At 46.4% G+C, this 19,554-nt stretch overlaps 2 protein-coding genes across 2 annotated transcripts in view; both read right to left on the bottom strand.

Moving 5' to 3' along the window:
- Positions 1-172: 172 nt before the first annotated feature.
- hoip (NHP2-like protein 1 hoip) lies at positions 173-4,709 on the bottom strand. Its single transcript, XM_037431017.2, has 5 exons — positions 4,557-4,709; positions 3,574-3,691; positions 2,594-2,697; positions 1,672-1,705; positions 173-562 (listed from the first exon to the last, which is right to left on the bottom strand). The coding sequence occupies exons 1-5, from the start codon at positions 4,557-4,559 to the stop codon at positions 438-440; spliced, it is 384 nt and encodes a 127-aa protein (XP_037286914.2). The 5' UTR covers positions 4,560-4,709; the 3' UTR covers positions 173-437.
- A 7,255-nt stretch (positions 4,710-11,964) lies between these two features.
- Positions 11,965-19,554, bottom strand: part of LOC119179546 (uncharacterized) — a 101,785-nt gene continuing 94,195 nt past the window's right edge. The window contains exon 3 of the mRNA XM_037430647.2: positions 11,965-15,923. Within this exon, the coding sequence (XP_037286544.2) occupies positions 15,762-15,923 (162 nt within the window). The 3' untranslated portion in view covers positions 11,965-15,761. The remainder of the gene's footprint in view (positions 15,924-19,554) is intronic.

Genomic DNA, 19,554 nt, shown 5'->3' with positions numbered 1-19,554 from the left:
TCGCTCCCCACAGACCAGAGGAGCACAGAAGCGGGTGGCGTAGTATGCGATCCCTGGTATCGAATGGTTATTTTGTCCGTCGTGTGAATCCAGCTCAGTGGAACATTTCTAATATTGCAGAATGAGCAGAGACTTGCTAACAGTCGGCAGAAAGATGAAGAAATATACAGTCTGGAGGGTGTTAATTTTCTTTAATTTTCATCCCTCTGGTCACTTGTGGAATGAAAAAAAAAAGGGGGGGGGGGGGGGGGGGTTCAACAAACCGCCGTGCTTGGGAGAGTCAGTTTGACCACACGACGATGAGGATAGGGGAAAAAAACGTAGCAGTGCAGATCATGTACAAGACGAGCAAGTGCATTTCATTTATGAAAAAAAAAAAAAAGCGGAGAATAAAGATGAGGGGCAGAGAAGTTCATTTTTGTCTTGTTTTCCTTCACTCAGACGAGCAGCTTTTCAATTTCTTGCTGGAGGCTCTGTATCTGAGGCTTTAGCTGTGATCCCTCATTGACCGTGACTGAACAGGCGACGACCGGCCTTGAAACACCGCATGCTCGACCCAGGGCTGTAAGTACAAGAGCCAGAAAGGGTAAGCGTCAGTCCTGGGCAGTGACAAATAGTCTAGAGCACTGCAGCTAACCACACGACTCTAAACGATGAACGACTTGTTGCTTTGTCATTCCAGTAATACCGTAGCACATAAGTGAAACCTCACTTATATTCAAAATCACAGATCCCCGAACAATGAAGGAGTACTATAGCTTTCAGCGCTCTTCATCTCGAAACCTACAACTTGGGGCTTCTTAGTGCAGTCCTGACACCACAACAAAGGAGCGTGCATGCCTGCCACCTCCATGGAATCTGAGCTGTTGTGGCTACACATTGAACCTTAGCACACAGCAGCAGAAGAATTGAGACGATGTGGTTGATGCTAGACAAAACATTATTCTGTATAGGATCAACGATATAGGAGTATATCAATAATCTCTGCTCTTGACGTCAGTTTCCCAGTGAATGAACGCACTTTAAATTCTTTTTGCAGTTCTCAAGCACCACTTACAACACCATTTGAAGGGTGCCTTTGCCCTCTCAAATTGTTTCAACAATCTCTGGTAACTGTGGACTGCTTTTGCATTAATACTGTCTCACTAGATAGACTAGCAATATACTATAGAAAGGGCTTCTTCGATTTGCCTGTATCGTATGAACCAGTTCACGATAAAGAGTTGAGCTTCTTGGTGCACGCATGACTACGTTCGATTAGGCTCCACTGCTTTTAACCGATACTCAAAAGTGCCACATTTTGTTTGCGGAACATACTTCATGCAAACGAGCAAACTAGAGCTCGTGAACCACACGAAAGATGATCTCCGGGCCGCGAATGCACCCTGCGTTTGGCAGGCACAGCAGATGCTGTGCAAGTGGTGTTAAAACCGCGACCGTGTCTACATGCTGCATCGTCTGCCCCACTTGTACTCACAGTTTTGCACCGAATCGGCACTGCAACTGGGGGAGGTGCAAAAAAATTTGTGCGGTTGCCCCGTGCCTTTGTCGAAACAAAGTGTGGTTCAGGACTATTGCTACTCCTCGTACACTAGTTCGGGCGGTACATGCGAATCGAAGACGCCCAGTCATTGCAATGCAAAAGCTAGATAGGATCATAGTATTACTCACCATGCTTGGACCTCACAAACACATACGGCACATTCTGGAATAAAAAAACAGGCACCGCAGTTAGAGTGGCAACACTAATCAAAGGCGAGTGAGAAAAGAATACTAATTGCACCGATCTTGGTGCAAGTCTGCACTTCATTATTATTATTTTTTTAAAGATCTCAATTCGGCTTTTCTTTCTGTAACGTTGCGAAGAAGTGCTGGTCCAGGGTACTGCAACAATACCTTCGTCGGATACTATTCAGCTCTTCTTGTGTAAAACAAATGCAAGCGCTGCTAGGTTTTGGAAGGGTTGCCGCACGAGCGAGTTGGCGTAGCGTTATTAGCGTAGCACACCTAAGAACCAGACGACACAAGGGTATGGTCTATGTCTTATTCCTTACATGTGCGAAGCTAATACACGCTACGTTTGCATCTAATGCATGCTGCCAAATCCCACCACCATCCAGTGCAACATGATGACAGCCACGGTGCTTGACCCAACAGTCACGGCATCGAATCCCGGCCGTGGCAGTTGCATTTTTATGGCTGCAAACCCATGTGCTTAGATTTGGATAATGTTGAATAACCCTTGGTGATCAAATTTCCGGAGCCTTCCACTATGGTGTAATCTCATAAAGGGGCAATTTCGGGAAGTGCAAACCCAACAACTCGCAAATCATATAGTGGCCAACCGATTGGAATGCCTCGAGCTGGAATTATTAAATGCTGCTAGTGTGCACGACAAGATTGTTTCAGATGTACGACATAGCTCAACCGTCGTTGCATTTTCACTCCCAGTTTGCACGAGTGCAACGTCTCGCTTGCAAACAAAACTCCTAAAGTGTTGCACATGGCACTTTTGAAAACAGATGCCAAAAGAGAAGGGACCTTTTGTGGCTGCCAGGCGATGAATTACAACATGCCGCAACGTAAAGCTCACCTTGTCTTCGCATAGAAGCGGCAGGTGTAAGACGATTTCCAGGGGCGTCGCGTCGGCAGCCATGACGATGATTTCGGCGAGCCCTCGGTTCAGAGCCTTTGTGGCTGAAAAATAAGCACAGATAAGGACTTTTGTAAACTCAAGACGTGGTGTTTCAAATGAACACACTGTTTTTTTTATGTTGCCTATCACTGTTGAACTGCTAGATGTGTGCAGACAAAATCTTGTGTTAGAGCAGAGGGAAAACATAGAATTAAGTCTTGGAAACTGTCCGTGGAAATTGACAAAAACACATGCAAGACAGTGTTGCTCTAGAACTATTACAACGTTGAATGCAAGATCAATTTTTTTTTTTGGAGAAGTACTATTGAAAATAAGTTACTGCTGCGTAGTAGGTTTCCACTAGCCAGTCTGGTTGTACACCTGCACACACGATGTACATTGCTCAAATGCGGCAAAATACTCGACACTGGAATCCGAACCAGCATAGCCGACAAATACTCCCGATATGAAAGCACATTTTCTAGAAATACCCGGGAAAATTCGGCAAGCTCGGACTTTTCGTTTAGTATGGCGAGTTTAAATAACCACGGGAGATGTGTAGCTCGTCAAACACGCCAAAATCGCCCCTGCTGGCATGTTTTGTAGATATGGAAACCTGAAGCACCCCAGACACAAAACGAGAGAAATAGAGAATTTCGGCCTCTGAAATACAGCAAATTGAAACGAACGTTGAAAGAAAATACAAGGAGACCGAGATTTTACTCGAGAATCGCCATCGTCAAGTCAATTGTACATTTGACTCGACGATGAAATCGGAGGTGTCCATCACCATCAAAAAAAGGTAACTTCACATTAAGTCAACTCTAAGCTAACCATGTTAGTGGTTCAAGACAACCATGCTTAGCTACTCACAGTGATTAAAAACGATGCTTCCAATGAGCAAGCGACTGCACGAAACCTCGAGTCGAACCACTCACCTTCGTTGGCGCCTTTCCTCATCTGCTTGTAGTTTGTGGCCTGCTGAACGATGTTCAAGATCTTCGCCGTCAGCTCCGGATCGGCCAGCGGGTAAGCCTTTGGGTTGACTTCGTCGGTCTGCGATTACAAACATTTCGAACATTTATCAAAAACGAAGATGGCGTTCGGGTATCACGCTTTAAAAGTCGGTGCTCGTCAGAGACTTCCATGAGCAGACGTCGTACGTTGAAGCCTTCGCGTTAACTTCAATGCACACAGGGTCTATTTGGCCAGTCGAATTTTCCCAGCATGCGCTACGGAATAACAGATCGACGGGCAAGTTGGTTAGGGTTCATAATTGAGATAAAGACGGCGCTAGAATTGAATGCAAGCGGAACGTGAACACGACGGACATTCGTTGCACTCCCAACTGCAACTCGGTATTTGTTCAAGCGTTGCCCTTGCATCATTGCGTTCCACAAGATGGAAACTTATGCTTAAGACGTCAGATACCAATGTGTCACTACCCAATAATGTCAGAAATTAATGCGAAGTGGCTATAAACCTCGCGACTTGACGGAGGTGCGAGATTCGGACATACAGACTGGGGCATACGCTGCAAGTAGTGCGGGATATCACGTCACGTTTAGAATGCGCGCCAACTCTGTTGAGGTGACTCGCTCGGACAGTTGCGTCGAGAACGGCGAGTTGATGGTTCGGTAAAAAAAAAAAAAAAAACCGCGCACGTAAACAAAAATGCGCCACGAATGGCGCCAATGTGCACGCGACAGCCACGCTGAAGCAAACCGCGATAAAGAGGTAGATCTACGAGTGCAGTGCGGACAGCGCGAGTTTAGGCGTCACTGTTTTTTTTTTTTTTTTTGAAGCTTCGTTTGGAAAAACTTGACACGTGAATCGGTGCCTTGCCGCAATATACTGCTTGTAGGCTTACGACTGTGCGGAGTCCACTCAACTCCGAAACGTGGGTGATTTGAGAACTCACCATTTTGTGTTAGGACTCCGCGGGTGATCGCTAGCCTTCCCCTCTCGAACGGTTGTGGGCCGAGCGTGCTGAATTAACGCGAAATGTCACGAACAGAGAAAAATGATGTTGATCAACGACTCGTGGTTTACCGGCGGCACCCACGTGTTGTTGGCGTCGCGACAGTGGCGCCACGCACTGGGTTGACAACTAGTTTGAAAACTAAGAGTTCTGGGTGGCCAGATTTGTTTTAGTTGTCGCTGCGTTTAGCATTGTACTTTTTTTATTGCTAAGGTGCTCATCAATTTTGATCACTAAAGCTGCAAGATGCTGAACATGCTGAGTGTGTGTTATTGGCACTGCGTGAATATGTTATCGCTTTAAACACCTCCCATGACAGCTGCAAATCTCAAAGGTCATGCTTTTGTGTACTAAAAGCAGCAAAAACAAGTCTCGGAGGCAGTGCTTTCGATCGTTAAAAGCGCCGGATCCATCTGCAATCCAAAAGCACATCGCTTACCCTCCATACGTGTCCGTTGGTAATCTCAAAGACTATAGTTATGTATAATACTTGTGCCGACAAAGTACTACCTCGTAAGAACGGAGCGTTTTCTTCCTCCGTGCCCGTTAGTGAATTGCGAAGCCGTATACTGGTAATTTGCGTCCTTGTGCTTTTCAACTACACGTGTACGTGATTTACATGGATAGCTGTATTTGTTAAATGTTTAATTTAAAGACTGCGACATTCTAAAGTGGGAAAGGCCAAAGGCCTAGCCAGATTTTTCAAGATTATCTGAACAGATCTCGAAAACTACGCTCATGCGTGCCACCCAATTGCTTCATAAAGCATTTGTTTTCTGTTTAAATAATATATATAGATAGCTTTGTGAAAGTGTCTCGTTTATTATGTTTGTGAAGATGAAAGCAATTAAAACTGCGTCAGCTGTAATCTTTAGCTCTTGCTCAACGTTACTCGATGCAGCTCTGGCTGCGGACGAGAACATGGCCTTCGAGATTTGTTTTTGCGTCGAGCTATCATAGGTCTAGATTGCAATCACAGATTTACAGTTTTAGCCAACAGGCTACTTAGTGAATAGGCTAGCTTGATAGACACAATACTATCACCGAAGCGTTGATTGGACTTCTATCACGTCTCGCCTTTCGGTTTCGCTTGCTTATACGTCATAGACGCCATGTTTTCGAAGGTTTCTCGGAAAGTTCGCTTCTTCTAATGGCGCAGCGTAGTGCAGTGAAGATGGTTCTCAACTCGTAGTAACACCATTGTTTCGTGGAGGACTTTGTCAAAATGTGATGTGCTGCGGAGGTGTACATGAAATCCTCGTCAAGAGATGGCTTGTTCCAGACCTTCGAGTTATTGCTGTTTTTTTTTTTCAATTATTGGCTTTCCCGGTCGAGTGTCACGCATTTTTAATTTTTTTTTTTTTGCATTTGGCGTGATGATGAAGACTTACAGCGGGATCTGCACGTACGCGTCTGGAATTGCGGCATTGAAAATTACATTCGAGAGAACTTTACGTAGTGTGAGGCCAAACACGCAAACAGGAAAGGTACAGGTGGACAGGACATGACGCTCTGTCCTGTGACGTGTTGTGCAGTGTAGCTGGTCTAGCAGTGAGCGGTGGTGGCATGTGCGCCTCCGTAGGTCTCGTACTGACCCGCGGCGGCGAATATCCGTGCTCTGTTCTGAGTTGTTGGCTACGCGATGTTCTCCCGGTGGTTATTGTACACCTAGCAACGTTTACAAACCCTCTTGAGTCTTGTTAGCTACAAGACTTAGAGAGGAGCAGCATCGCGTGCAGCACACAGAAACCCACCGTCAGCACATGCACTGCTAGTACAGCGGCGCGTAGGCTTAGAAGTGTGGCAGCTTGGGCTAGTTGGTATGGCATGACGATAGTTATGCGCGAGAACAAAACGACGACACAGGGACAAAGTGTCTTTCGTGTCCTTCTTGTCTGTGTGTCGTCGTTTTGTTCTCGCGCTACAACTATCGTCAGGCGCGTAGGCACGTCGCGGAGGTACCCAGGTATGTCGGGAGAGCGAGAGCATACGCAAATACGGCGGAAGTGACGTCACACGAACATTATGTATAACCATGAGTGTGCCGTGCGGCGGATCAAGTATTCGAGTGCTCAGCGAAATCGCGTTCGTGCACCATGAGAAGGGAACCACGACGAACGCATTGCAGGTCATTAATGGTTGCGCAGTGTTTCTGTTTGTGACAACGGACGAAACATTTCTGCTGAGGACATCATGTGTGCGCATATATGTATTTTCTTGTTTGATATGCGTACTGTAACAACTTGCGTGTGCGAGTTAGGACGCCCTTTCTGCTTCGCTTGATATGCTCGGCTCTTCGGCATGTTAAAGCAACCGCGTTCAAGGGTCATTGGCACCGTGCTCAAAGTCACCGCGTTTGCACAATGCTGACGCCGGTGAGTTTAACGCGGGCACGGTGAGAGGGCGCCACGTAGGCCGCGTGAGCAACCGGAGAATGCGGCGCCCGGCCAATCGTGTTGTCTGTGTGGTGCGCGAATCAATGACGTCAAAACACCAACTTCACACTCGCTGTTGTCAATGCATCGAGCGCGCGTTCTCTTGTGCTTGCTTCGTTGTCGGCGAATCGGTACTACAGTGCCTAGTTCTAGACACTGTATCGGTACTCGCTGTCAATACTCCGACTAGATGATTTCGCCAACGGTGTCGCGCTGGCCCCAGCGTGTTGAGCCCCGTTCCGTTGGTTTCTGATCGACGCGTGCGCTGCGCAGCCCACGTGTTTTTCAAGCCGGAGAGAGAGAATCGTGCCTCCTGCTTCACACTCGGATGTAAACAAGGGAGGAGAACACGGTGTAGGAAGGGTGGAGGAGAATTTGCCCAGTCAATATGACCGACTTCCGGCTTCACCCCGGCTTCACAACGAGTGACGTTATGGCCCCGCCTCAATTGTTTCCTTCCTCCGTGCGTCATGATAACTTGCTCCAGCACGTCACAAGAAGCTCACACCATATTGTGACGTCACGGTACAGTACTAAACGAAACTAGCTTTTAAAGTAATGCTGTCACTAATTTTTCAGAGTGCGCTCGCGCTTATCTGTGCACTATCTAAGCTCTTGAGGGCTTGGCCTTTCATACGACGCCAAAAAAAAAAAAAAGAATGCTGAAAATTTTTGACTTTGAGCTTATGGCGTAGTTACTTGGGTATATGGCATCGTTTGTTGATATAAGAGAGGGTACTTTGAGAAATAAGTGTAGATACCTGGCCGCATGGCTCACGTGTCAAAAGACCCGACTACAGATACACAGCATTTCTGATCATGCTGAAAGAGGGTTATTTCATCTGTGCACCCCTATATGACGTACGCATCTTTGCGAGCTTATAATTGCACAATTCGGCGTTTAGATTACATGATGTGAAGATTGCAGTTAAAAGGCCTTTGCGCAGTACAATTTCCTTGTTGTTTAGTTGGAGAGAAAAAAAGAATGTATGAAAAATTCTAAATGAATACACAAGAAGCAGTTGCATAACTTGGGCATCTGCGGTGGTTCTTGAAATTCATATTTGTTTTAAATAGGTGCTTGGTAACGCGATTAGTATTACAAGTCTGATTCAGCGTGGCACTCTCGGACGGCTTTTAAGCTCTCCCATAATACAGTACCCTGTGCTCTAAATCGTTACCCCCTTTTTCTAACCCCCCCCCCCCCACTCTCGTGCAAGACCCACGGGACGGCTTTGTGCTCCCCCATTGTAGAGTACCAAGTGCTCTAAATCGTTACTCAACGAAGAGGAAAATGCTCAACGGCAAGTCATTGGTCTCGCTCTGAACGCCGCCATTGTCCCAAGGGAACTCCGGTCGACGGTTAGGGAGGATGAGTGTGGGTTTAGGTTGACGCCTCTACGAGGTTGCACATGCAGCGGCCCGCGTGCTTACTTCCCGGGAAACTCCCCGTTCCCCTGATAGACCTGAACGTCCCACACCTTTAACACGGTTTCGAGAAATCAAAGAATACTACATTGAGCAACGCCGCGCACCAGCGAAAGGACTCTCGAAAACAGAGGAGCGTGTCCTGCGGCACCTACAGACAAACACGCTGCTCTGTCCAGCCATACTCAAATATTACGACCCGAAAACAAGTGGGCAGTGCCAGTACTGTGAGGAAGTGGCCAACTCTTGCCATATGGTCTGGGCCTGCCAAATGAACCCAAAATTAACCCCCTTTCCCAACCCCACCACAGCGGACTGGGAGACGACCCTACTCAATAGCTCCACACTAGAGGAACAGCGAACTCTAGTCCAGCGGGCTCGGGTGGCGGCCTCGACTAATGACGTCCCGGACTAGGGATGTCAACCAGCCCCGTGGGGATAAGGGCTATCTGGCACAGCCAGCATCAATAAAAGTATTTTCCTCCTCCTCTACCCCGTCATCTATTAGACCGGTGCCAATAAAGTTACTTCTCTCTCTAACCACTTTTTCTAAGCATCGAAGTCGACGTCGTCGGTTGAGGCCAGCGGGATGTCTTTATGCCTTTCCATAGCAGAGTACCTCGTTGTCTTAAATTGTATACTTTTTTCGAAACGCATAAAATGTGAGTGGCCTCGATGCGCCAATATCTGACAAAATAAAAAAATATACACGTGGAGAAAGGAGTATGAGTGCACAGCTGCTACAAAAAGGTGCTCACAAGGGATTCGTATGTGACTGTTCGTTTTCTTCTATATACTGGCATGCGTTAGTGACGTTCTATGGATTTGGGACTTCGCTATTAACTGCTGATCTGGTGAAAACCGTGAGATAAGTCCATGGGGGTTGTCCGCACTGTCTAGCCTAACCATAGGTAAATATAAACATGTTTCTCTATGGTCCAATTCCGATAGCTGCGAGAACGAAACCTGGCGAGAGGGACACCGCATGTGTAAAAATAAGTGGTTGAGAGGAAAGGACCTGCTATAATAATGTTTCTACATTCAGCTATTGAAGCTAAAGAAACATTGTTAGATTAGGTCCTGAATGCTTACAGCACGCCGTTTGTCAACTTATCTAGAAAAGAGCTTTCATTTCTAAGAAGTCGATTGTCTGGTGGTGCCTTTGCGGTGCACACAAATTGTTTGCTCGAGAAAATGAACTTTTGCTAGTAGCTCCCTGTGTCGTCGTCTCTTCTTTCAGTCCCCTTCATGTTTGCGCGATGTAACACTTCGAGAGTTGAATCTGGAAGAAAGACGATAGCGAAGTTGAGAGAGTGAAGCTGGGTAGAAAGAAGGAGAGTAAAGCTATACGGCGGGAGCATAACAGCTGGTGTGGAGAGTACGAGAGTAGGAGGGTGATTGGAGGCGCCTTCGAAAGGCGTCGGCCAATGGTAGCGCGCGTTCGAGCACATGTGGTGTCGCGGTGCGAGATGATAGAGGGCGCGCCGAACGTTGGCCAATTAAGGCCCTATGGCGGAAGCGGAGGAAAAGTATGCTCATGTCACCATGCATCTGCTGCTTGAGGAGCCTACGCGACGTCCAATGAAGCTGTGCAAATGTTTTTTTTTTCGTGAATATGGATGACTGTACATATGGCCATTGTCTCTGTAATCGTGTGCCATCACTGTGCCTTCGTATTCGTATAATAGAGCATCCCATGTTCGAATTTACTTTTACAGCGGAGCTTGTCCATGCACCGCGTGACATGAACAAAGACTAGCTACGACGTCACCTCGCACTGCCGGAATATGCTTAGTCAATGCAGGTATGCTAAAGCAAGCCATGCTAATTATTACCACTCTGATTAGTCTCCGAAGTCTACATGCACGCAGGAACAACTGTAATGGACATCAAACGCCTTTGCAACAAAGCCTGTGAACTGCATCACCGCATGGTCCTGCCGTGGATACCTGCCTACTGCGGCAGGCCGATCACGCTGCCAAAACTGGGCACGTCGCCTCGGGAGAAATGGCCGAGATGCCCTTTATCGAGAAAAGACGTGGCGACACTCGTATCGACACACGCTCGCTGCAGAGATCCCCCTGGACAGATGCCAGACATGGGCATAGGCCTCTTTACAAAATCGATACCATCGTGCGACTTCTTATGCCGCGAGATCCGATAGAGAACATGCCTTCTTAACTAGATGATTAAGCTAACTCACCATTGTGGGTTCGATGTAACGTCCCAGAGGACCTGAAACACGTTCCGCGTGTAGGCAGGCGATGCGCATCACAGTGTCTTAAAGGAGGCCTCGCGCGGGGCTCCTACTTAAAACTGTCACATATTCTGGGCCCATGGCAAAGCTGCGTCAGTGCGTTACACGCCGCGAAAGCTCTGCTGAATTTCTCGCGAGCCACAAGCCTGAACAAAACTTTGTGAACAGTGCCATCTCTGTGTATGTGTATGGCTACATATGTTGTGCGATTGTCAGTGTATCACAGTAATCACGCAGCACCAGCAGTACCATGTCAGGCGAGTAGCCAGGCTAAAACAATTTTGCTATATATAATTAGTGCCTTGCTGGTTATTGTCATGATAATTAAGATCATTTTAGTTAACGTCAGGCTAATCAAGGCCACGCTGATAAGCTAGGTTGGCCACAAGCTCCACTGCTAGCCTTGCACGTCTAGTGCTAACTTTTGCAGCGTTTAGTCGAAGATTTTTAGGAGTTACAGATTTACAAGTGCACGATAGGTAAAATTATGATGATTAGAACAGTTGTGATTCATGCCATGCAAATAACTCCATGCTAATAAGCTAATTCATTGATCGATATGTGGGCTTTAACGTCCCAAAGCCAGCATATGATTATGAGAGACGCCGTATAGTGGAGGGCTCCGGAAATTTCGACCACCTGGGGTTCTTTAACGCGCACCCAAATCTGAGCACACGGGCGTACAACGTTTCCGCCTCTACCGTAACTGCAGCCGCCGCAGCCGAGATACGAACCCGCGACTTGTTGGTCAGCAGCCGAGTACCTTAACCACTATAGACCACCGCGGCGGGGCATGCTAATAAGCTAGGTCGGCCGCGAGCTCCACTGCTAGTCAATGGAGCATTGCACATCTAGTGCAAGCTGTCTTTCTGCGCTTTAGTCGTCGCTCGGTACGAGTTACCAACTAGGGTACTCGTTAATTAAGGTAATTTAAATATTATAACGTTAATTAAGGTAATGATAGTAATCTGCAGGATTCACTGCTAGTTATGCAGCCTTGCACATACAGTACAAGCTGTGTCTCTGCGTTCCTATATTATCGGGGTTATCCGTAGTTTCACGTTGCCACGTTTCACTATTGCCTGAACGCACGACTTCATGTTCGGCACCATCATGACATCATACATGACGTCATTAGTCACGGCACATGACTTTGCCGCCCATGTAACGGCAACCGGAAGTTCTGCCATTTTGCTTTTAAGGCTATGACCAACACTCCATGGGAAAGTACAAGAAAAAGTTTTTATTTCGCAGAAAAAAATGTCTACAAACGGTAAAAAAAAAATGCGATGGCAGAAAAAAATCACAAACACGCAGAAAAAACGTCACTTGGCGCAATAGACAGTGCGACTTCAATACGATATGAACAAAACGCGATCAAAGCATTCGTCGAAAGCAGCAGGAAACAAATCGGGAAGTCGTAATGTCACTGGAAAAATTGAAAGAAAAAAAAAAGATGCTCGCAGGCGTTCCTTCTTGAAGAAATCGCACGTGTCTTGGTCCGTGTTGGTTATTTTGGGCATGCTTGGAAGAAATATGGACAATCGAAATGTATTTCCTGCAAGCCAACACGTCAGTGGTGGAGGACGTCTCAGTGAACCAGAAATGTCCATTAGACATCCGTATATGTCCAGATATCCGTAACGTACTATTTATATCTAACGGCTAATGGACATTCGTGCTCTATTGGGACATCATGCGAGCAAAAGTCAATTTTAACAGTCCCGCGTGTAAGCATTCGAGAACATTCGCAAAACAACCACACAGTCACGCGAGCATGAATAATACAGAGACGGCACTTTTTTTTTTCAGATTGCATGAATGTAAAAAAAAAAATATTTACGGCAGGCACCCTCGATTCTCTCAATTTTATTACAAGCTCACAGCCACGTCTCACATTCTCTACTGAAGCATTCATATAAGGCACTTGATTCAATTTTATTCGCATTTAATTCACCTTTAATTAGCTTTATTCGCATTTGATTCATACTTTAAAGAAAACTTGAGAAGTAATGTACAAGGTTGTTTAGTGAAAACGAAGCAGTTCGCTAAAAAAAAGTCAGCCAGTCCAGTATAGCTTTTTTCAACAATTCATTTATGTGGACATTGGGCATTGCACGGTAAGCTCCGAGCAGTATCACATCTATGCAGATATTTATCACTAAGCTTTATAATTTCGCAACTGCACTACACCGCCAGTATTGGGAACTGAAATGAGTACTTAGTGTTTGGATGCTATAAATTGGCGAGAATTTCCACACCAATACTGTCTTACAAATATGATCTCGTTTGTAAGTGCGCTCATTTCGCAAATTACCGGCAGACACAAGCCTTAAACAGCGTTGTTTTGCGCGTGTGATTATAATGGGCACAGAATATTGATACTGTGAGGACTAACAAATTTAACGACATGTCTTTGCACAAGCATGAGCATAAAACTTACAGAAACCAACGTTTGGCAACAATGGCCAAGGGTGCCACGTCACGCCGTGAAGTCATGCATAACACGGTGCCTATAGGGCTGACGTTTATCGTATATCGGTTTGGAAAATCTTGTGTCGTCGGTGATAATCTGGCGGAAATAACCTAAACTATGCAATCTGCGCCTCTGATTTTTTTATTTACAGCGCACATCACTTATTTTCTATAAAAATATGAAAATTTACACTTGTATTAGTTGCAGTGCTAAGAGGATGTAGTTTCGGAATAAGCGCTCTCTGGAACAATAGTCCAATAAAACGGCAATCGAAGCGCCGTTTTCACTGAAAAAGCACTTCTTATTTCACATAGCGCGTGATGTAGCTACGTGAAGTGCCAATGCCTTGTTTAAAAATTGTTTTTGGGGCTAATATCTCCAACTTAATAGTTGTACTCGACAACTTCAAGCGGGCATTTTGATACGTGCTCGAGTGACTAAATTTGAAAGTTATGGTCATAAATTTGAGTAATTGAAGCTGTAAGGTGGTTATCGCACGATGACCGGTGCCCACAGTCAAGCTAATACTGAAAAAAAAAATGATCACATGATCACGATTCTTTGAACAATTACACATAAGGTGCCTGGTTAAGAGAAACACAGGCATAATAACATTTTTTTTTCACGTATCTCCGCTTGAGACGCAAGCGTTTCTATGCGTCTTTGAATGCCAAGAAAACACCACTGTGATTCCCCTTAAGTCACATTTATATACACTGAGAGGATGTTGATACACGGGAAACGCATGGTAGTCTAAACAATCCCCGAACCCTCAACTATATACGCAACGACTCCACAACATTCGTAGCATTCGCACAACCATTGGATTATGAGTCACCAGTCACTAGTACATTCATGAAGATTGGCAATCGAAGCCTTCGTAACGCTTTTAATTTTTTTGTTTTTGTTTTTTTACGTTAGCGTTACGATTAAAACTCGGCAACACTTTGTGATCATACTGGGGTCATGCTGAGGCAAGTTTTGATCGAAATAAGGTTTGCCTGGGGACGGATGATTGTTGTTGAAACATTAATTTTGTTCGTGTTACGATTGTTTAGTGTTCAGTTGACGTCATGTACGATTCATGTGACACGCCGCTAGGGGCGCCTGTCGTCTGCTACTTAGGACAAGAACGCATTTGCAGCTGATGCAGGCATTACCATTTTACCCACGTATAGATCAGCTTCCTATTAATTCTTTTTCTACAGATAAAGCTCAAGTAAGATTGTTTCGGTGGTAGCCTTTGATTGCATAAAGATATGGGGCATGATACACTTTGTGTTATTTTTCTTGCTACAGCTGGCTCAACAAGGGCAAATTGACGATGATATGGAACACACGGTTCAAATCGAATGCACTGTGTGGTGAAGAAACTATGTATCTTCAGCGGAACGCAGTGCAGGAGTTGTGATATTTCATGTCTTTACCAAATGGAAATATGTTCTCGACACAGTCGAAATCGGGTGGGTCGGTTTTCATGAACGGGCCAAGCAGAAAAGTCAGTATGGTGGATTGCAAAGAGCAGAAAACGGCAAATACACGGGAAATAATGTGTTCTACGACAGTGCACGACGACACTGAATGCAAATAGAGAATGCTCTATAAATAAAAAAAAAACGAGTTTAGGTAATTCATACCCATTTATCTATAGCTGAGTGCACCGCCGAGTGAGGCAATCTGTAGCCTTCGGAGTGCGTAAATTGCTGACCCTGTTGCGAGCAAGAAACCTCCACAAACCACATTAAAGCGCACCAATGTTCAAATGGCAGTAAAAGTTACCAGAGGGCGCTGTTGCATGGACAGATATAATGCATGATGCCGTACAGTGTAAGCAAAGAAGCTCTCTGATTTGAGAATGAATATCCAAAGGCTTGATTTGAAAAAAAAAAAGCTCAATATTCATATTGGCTCTGACTTGTTCAGTTATTGCTGTTTGTCTAACTCTCATCCCACCTTTTGATTAGAATAATGTGATCGTAATTAAATGTTAATGCAGCTTTCAACGTCTTTCTTGAGGTCGGTGGTGTTTCCTAGTCCCACCGTTCCAACAACGGAAGCCCGTGACGTCACTTTTTCGTGTGCAGCACGACCGCACACGCAAGCTTCCGTAGACGATCAAGTCACCCAGGTGGCGCCACCGTCGTTGGCGCATTATCTACGTCAGCGCCTGGTCGATGACGTCATATCGCGGCGCGCGCCGATTCGCCTTTTTTTTTATTCTGGAGACATTCGCTTTTCCGGGTGTGAGGGAAAAAAACACACTTTCACTCATAAAGCATCAACAAAATGAAAGATAACACACGCACACGCTCGCGCTGCAAATATGTTTTCACTGCGGTCCGATCGTGTCGCTACCGAGGGCCCGATGATGACGTCATGAAGGGCCACCTGGCAGTCAGTGAACCAGTCCAGTTGTTCACGTCACGACGTGCACGGGTGAGTCCGAGACGCTCAGGGCGGAAATCACTAGTGACGCGCGTTGCCGCGTCGTCGTTTTCTTTTTCGTTTCTTCTTCTTCTTTTTTATTTTTGTGCTTGGATCGTGGTCTGTTATATCCGGAAGTAGTGGGGCGGGGTCTTGATGACGACGCGTCGGCGGGGCTTGCCATTGGCCAAGAACTTGAGCGGCAGGAAGATCATCTTGGACGTCTGGTAGAGCGACTGTTTCCGGTAGGGCTTCGCGTAGGACGGCTTTCGGATACCTTTCACCACCTGCGCCAGGAACAAAAAAAAAGAAAGAAAAAAAGACATTAGCGTGACACGTCTGAGAAGTGTAGCTTGTTATTAACGCAGATGTCTCAGATGCCTTCATCAAACACGAAAAGCGACCGTCTGCGTCAACGCGAATGATACGGCAGTCATCATCATCATGTGTTGGCATCACCCTATACGACGTCGTCAGCATCGCGTCATTCATTGGCGTACGTAGCTGGTGGCATTGTCTTGGGCGAGTGCTTCACCCTTCCCTTGCGCCGCAGTTCTTACATTTCGTACATGTATATCTATATGCCACACACACGCATGCAAGTACAAGCACGGACATACATGCAAGTACAAGCGCAGACATACATAAAGGGAGAGGAGAAACAGACCCTCGGTGAGAAAATGTTTCTGGCCGCGCCCGTGCAAGATTCAGACAAAATAGCGCGACCTTAACGCACTATACTGTGTATTTCACATTGATTATCGTTTTACGCCCCAATTTGTACGTTGTCCGCCTCAGTGGAACATTGACTATAGGTTGCCCGGCTGCCGACTCGAGGGTCGTGGGTTCGATTCCGGCAGTCGCTTTTCAATGTAGGCAAAGTGGTAGATGCCCATGCACTTGTACTGTGCGATGCAGTGCACGTTTGAGAACACCGGATGACGAAAAATCTCCGGAGCCCTCGACTACCTGGCGTCTCCCATAATCATATCGTGGTTCTGGTACGCGAAACCCCAGATAATATTTTTCTATCATTATTAACTTGCATGCTATAGTTTGCACCATTAGAGATTCGTTTTATCCCCAAAACACGGCTTCCGGAAAATGGTGTCCTCCTTGCTGAGCGCAAGAAACCGTGGCCCAAGAATATCCCGTAGTATTAGTGAGAATTTATTAGAAGGCAGAGAGGTTGGCCTGAGCTAGTTCGCTCTAGCCTGCTCTTCACAGGGGATAAGGGAAGGGGGAAGGAAAGAGGAATGAAGGGTGATGATGGGGACATGAAGAGGTGGTGCGTATGTACAGTAGCCAATTAGCATAGTACCCTACAGTCTAGTTTCTAGTCCAGTGCTTTTTATAAAGTCTAGAACAGCCCGATTCACATTGTATCAAGTGAGTTCGCACCAAGGAGGATTAAAGAAAAAAAAATGCCGGAGTGGAAATGACTGCGCAGAAGTGAAGCCGTTCCTCTGGCAAGATGGCGGCTGTGGCGGTCATCTTACTAGGGGCATGATAAAGTTTTACCGTTCAGCGATTAAAAACGTAGCGTTTCCCTCGAACGCCCAACGAGTTTAATGTGGGGACTTTTTCGGGTCACATAGTGCTCCAAGTGCGTTTTACAGTTACTAGTTTTCCTTAGTGAGCCTGTAATTGGAGGCAAAGTTTTTCGAAGATTCAGTTAACCATACTCGTTTCTACGTGTTATTTTGTCGGGAACAACTGTCTTTTAATATAGAACTCACGTAGCATTTACACAAAATATCAACGCCACTTGATCTTTAAGTGGGCTTCATCAGAAAAAATAATCTTTCCGCCATCTTGGCAGTGGCAAAAGGTGGCTTCACTTCTGCTGGCAAGGCATTGCGGGAGCTTCCACTCCAGCCATTCTTCTTTAATCCTCCTTGGTTCGCACTCACAAAACGACTTCGGTGACGGAACCTTTCGAGCAGAGGTGTTTGCTTATAGTCCGGTTCAGGCGATGACGATGATAGCGTTTGACACATTCCACGCGTAAAAAAAAGGCACGCGAATTCAGTCGTTGAGGCATCCTTGTGCGCGTGCGTAGAGTGTGGCCACGGCTTGTCGGTCCTGACTCACCCTGAAGGACGGAAACTACCTTGCCAGAGTGAACAACAGGACGCGTCGGTATTGCGCGATTCGAAACAGGAGGCGCAGAGTAGGACGACGGACGACGAAAAAGGCGCCACTTCTAAGAATCACGAAAATTACCAGAGACAAAAAAAAAAAAAAATAAACGCTTTCGGCTCCAGGATTTGGCAGCGCGCACTCGTGTGAGATACTCAACGCCAACGACCGGAGATTCGAAAGCAATTGCCTAACAATCGGCAGGCGTCATGCAACTGGTACTTGCCGGAGACGAGCTGATTTCTAGCGAGGACTGTGAATCACGACTATGTATGGCTGTATATATGACTCTATTACATCGCCATTTCGTTTTGTAGCGACACGCTTGCTTGCTTGGACGAATAAAACAAAAGACGCGAGAAACGTGTCTCTATGAACGGTTGGTATAAGGCACGCAAAACGTGGACTGCATTCTCGTGTCGAGACGGAAGAAAAATAGCGCGAGATGAATGGCGGCGTTCTTGTGCCGTCTTGTTCTCCTGCGCCCAGAGGTCGCGGATTCGACCCCGGTGGTCGCCATTTCGATGGAGGCAAAATGGCGGAGGCCCGTGTACTGTGTGACGTCAGCGCACGTTGAAAAAAACCAGATGATGATGATGATGATGATTAAAACTTTATTTTGGTCCAGAGAAGACGTAGGGGAGATCATATATACGCCTCCCGGCTAATGAAACGGCCGACATTTCCGGAGCCCTCCACTACAAGGTGTTTCACTCTCACAATCATGTTGTGGTTTTTGGGACGTTTAACCCTGGTTACTATGTTATATAGTACCCGCATTGGCACGCTTTACCTTTTTCTACAACCAACCCGGACCAGCCAGCTGATCCACCGTGACGGACTGAACCACTCTGCCGCATTTCTATCTCTTCATATTACGCCGGTCGTTCTTCGCTGCGTCTAGGGCATTCAGAAATCCGTCTCTGAAGGCTGCTATAGTTTAACTCGAAGCCGTTAAACTATGAAACAACCAATCGAGTATCGATCGACACGATTGCGGATCGAATCTTGAGATGTTTTTGTCCTGCCGTGCACTGGCACGAATACCTCGAGGTATATCAAGCTCTTGCAGCCGGTCTTTCTCTTCTCTATCGTATATAACCAATACAGTTCGCGAGACGGCACAAATTCGGCGTTGACGGGCCGAGCAGATAGGGGTGGGGGGGGGGGGGGTCGATAATAATGGCACACCGGCGCGCGCAGACAGTCGATCGTTTGAAGAAGAAGGACACGCCTGAAAGACGCGAAAGGAGGTAGTTTAGAAGGACTCGCCCGGCGATGACGTGGATAGCCTTCTACCGCCCCGGATGAAGACAGAGATATCGCACCGGCCGAGCATTCTTGTACGAATGCCGACGGGTGTTTTTTTTTTACTATACACATCAGTGTTGGTTTTTATTTTTTCTCTTCTCAGAGATGTATAGCGAGGAGGTAGAAGGCATCTGACCTGAAACGCAGGCTTAGTGGATCGAAGGAAGGACGCGCGCTGCAATCTGCAGAGCCGGTTGGACGGATGTACGTACCACTGACCACCCCAGTGTTTGTTGAAGCTGTGTATTGCGAAGTGGCTCGCGCGATTACTCGATAGTTGACGAACTCCGGAACTTTATGGGTTTGGCGAGCCGGTATACGACCTTTCCTGTTAAATGAGTCCTTGCGCTTCGTTTTGGTAATTTTTGTTTTTCAGTGATTCCTTGTGGTAAACGAAGATGGTACGGGACTTCGAGACCACGCAGAAACGAATTGCGAGCTTGCGCATTTCAATGGTCCCCGAGC

Source organism: Rhipicephalus microplus, chromosome 7 (assembly GCF_043290135.1).
Source record: "Rhipicephalus microplus isolate Deutch F79 chromosome 7, USDA_Rmic, whole genome shotgun sequence".
NCBI classification, from domain to species: Eukaryota; Metazoa; Arthropoda; class Arachnida; order Ixodida; family Ixodidae; genus Rhipicephalus; species Rhipicephalus microplus.
This window is presented reverse-complemented; position numbering and strand designations above follow the sequence as displayed.

What these genes read in the sequence shown, in the direction of transcription:
- hoip (XM_037431017.2), bottom strand. An exon ending in CGCTTCTATGCGAAGACAAG is followed by an intron (nt 1,706 to 2,593) that starts GTGAGCTTTACG and finishes TTTTTATTCCAG; the next exon opens with AATGTGCCGTATGTGTTTGT. An exon ending in GTTTGTGAGGTCCAAGCATG is followed by an intron (nt 563 to 1,671) that starts GTGAGTAATACT and finishes TTGTACTTACAG; the next exon opens with CCCTGGGTCGAGCATGCGGT.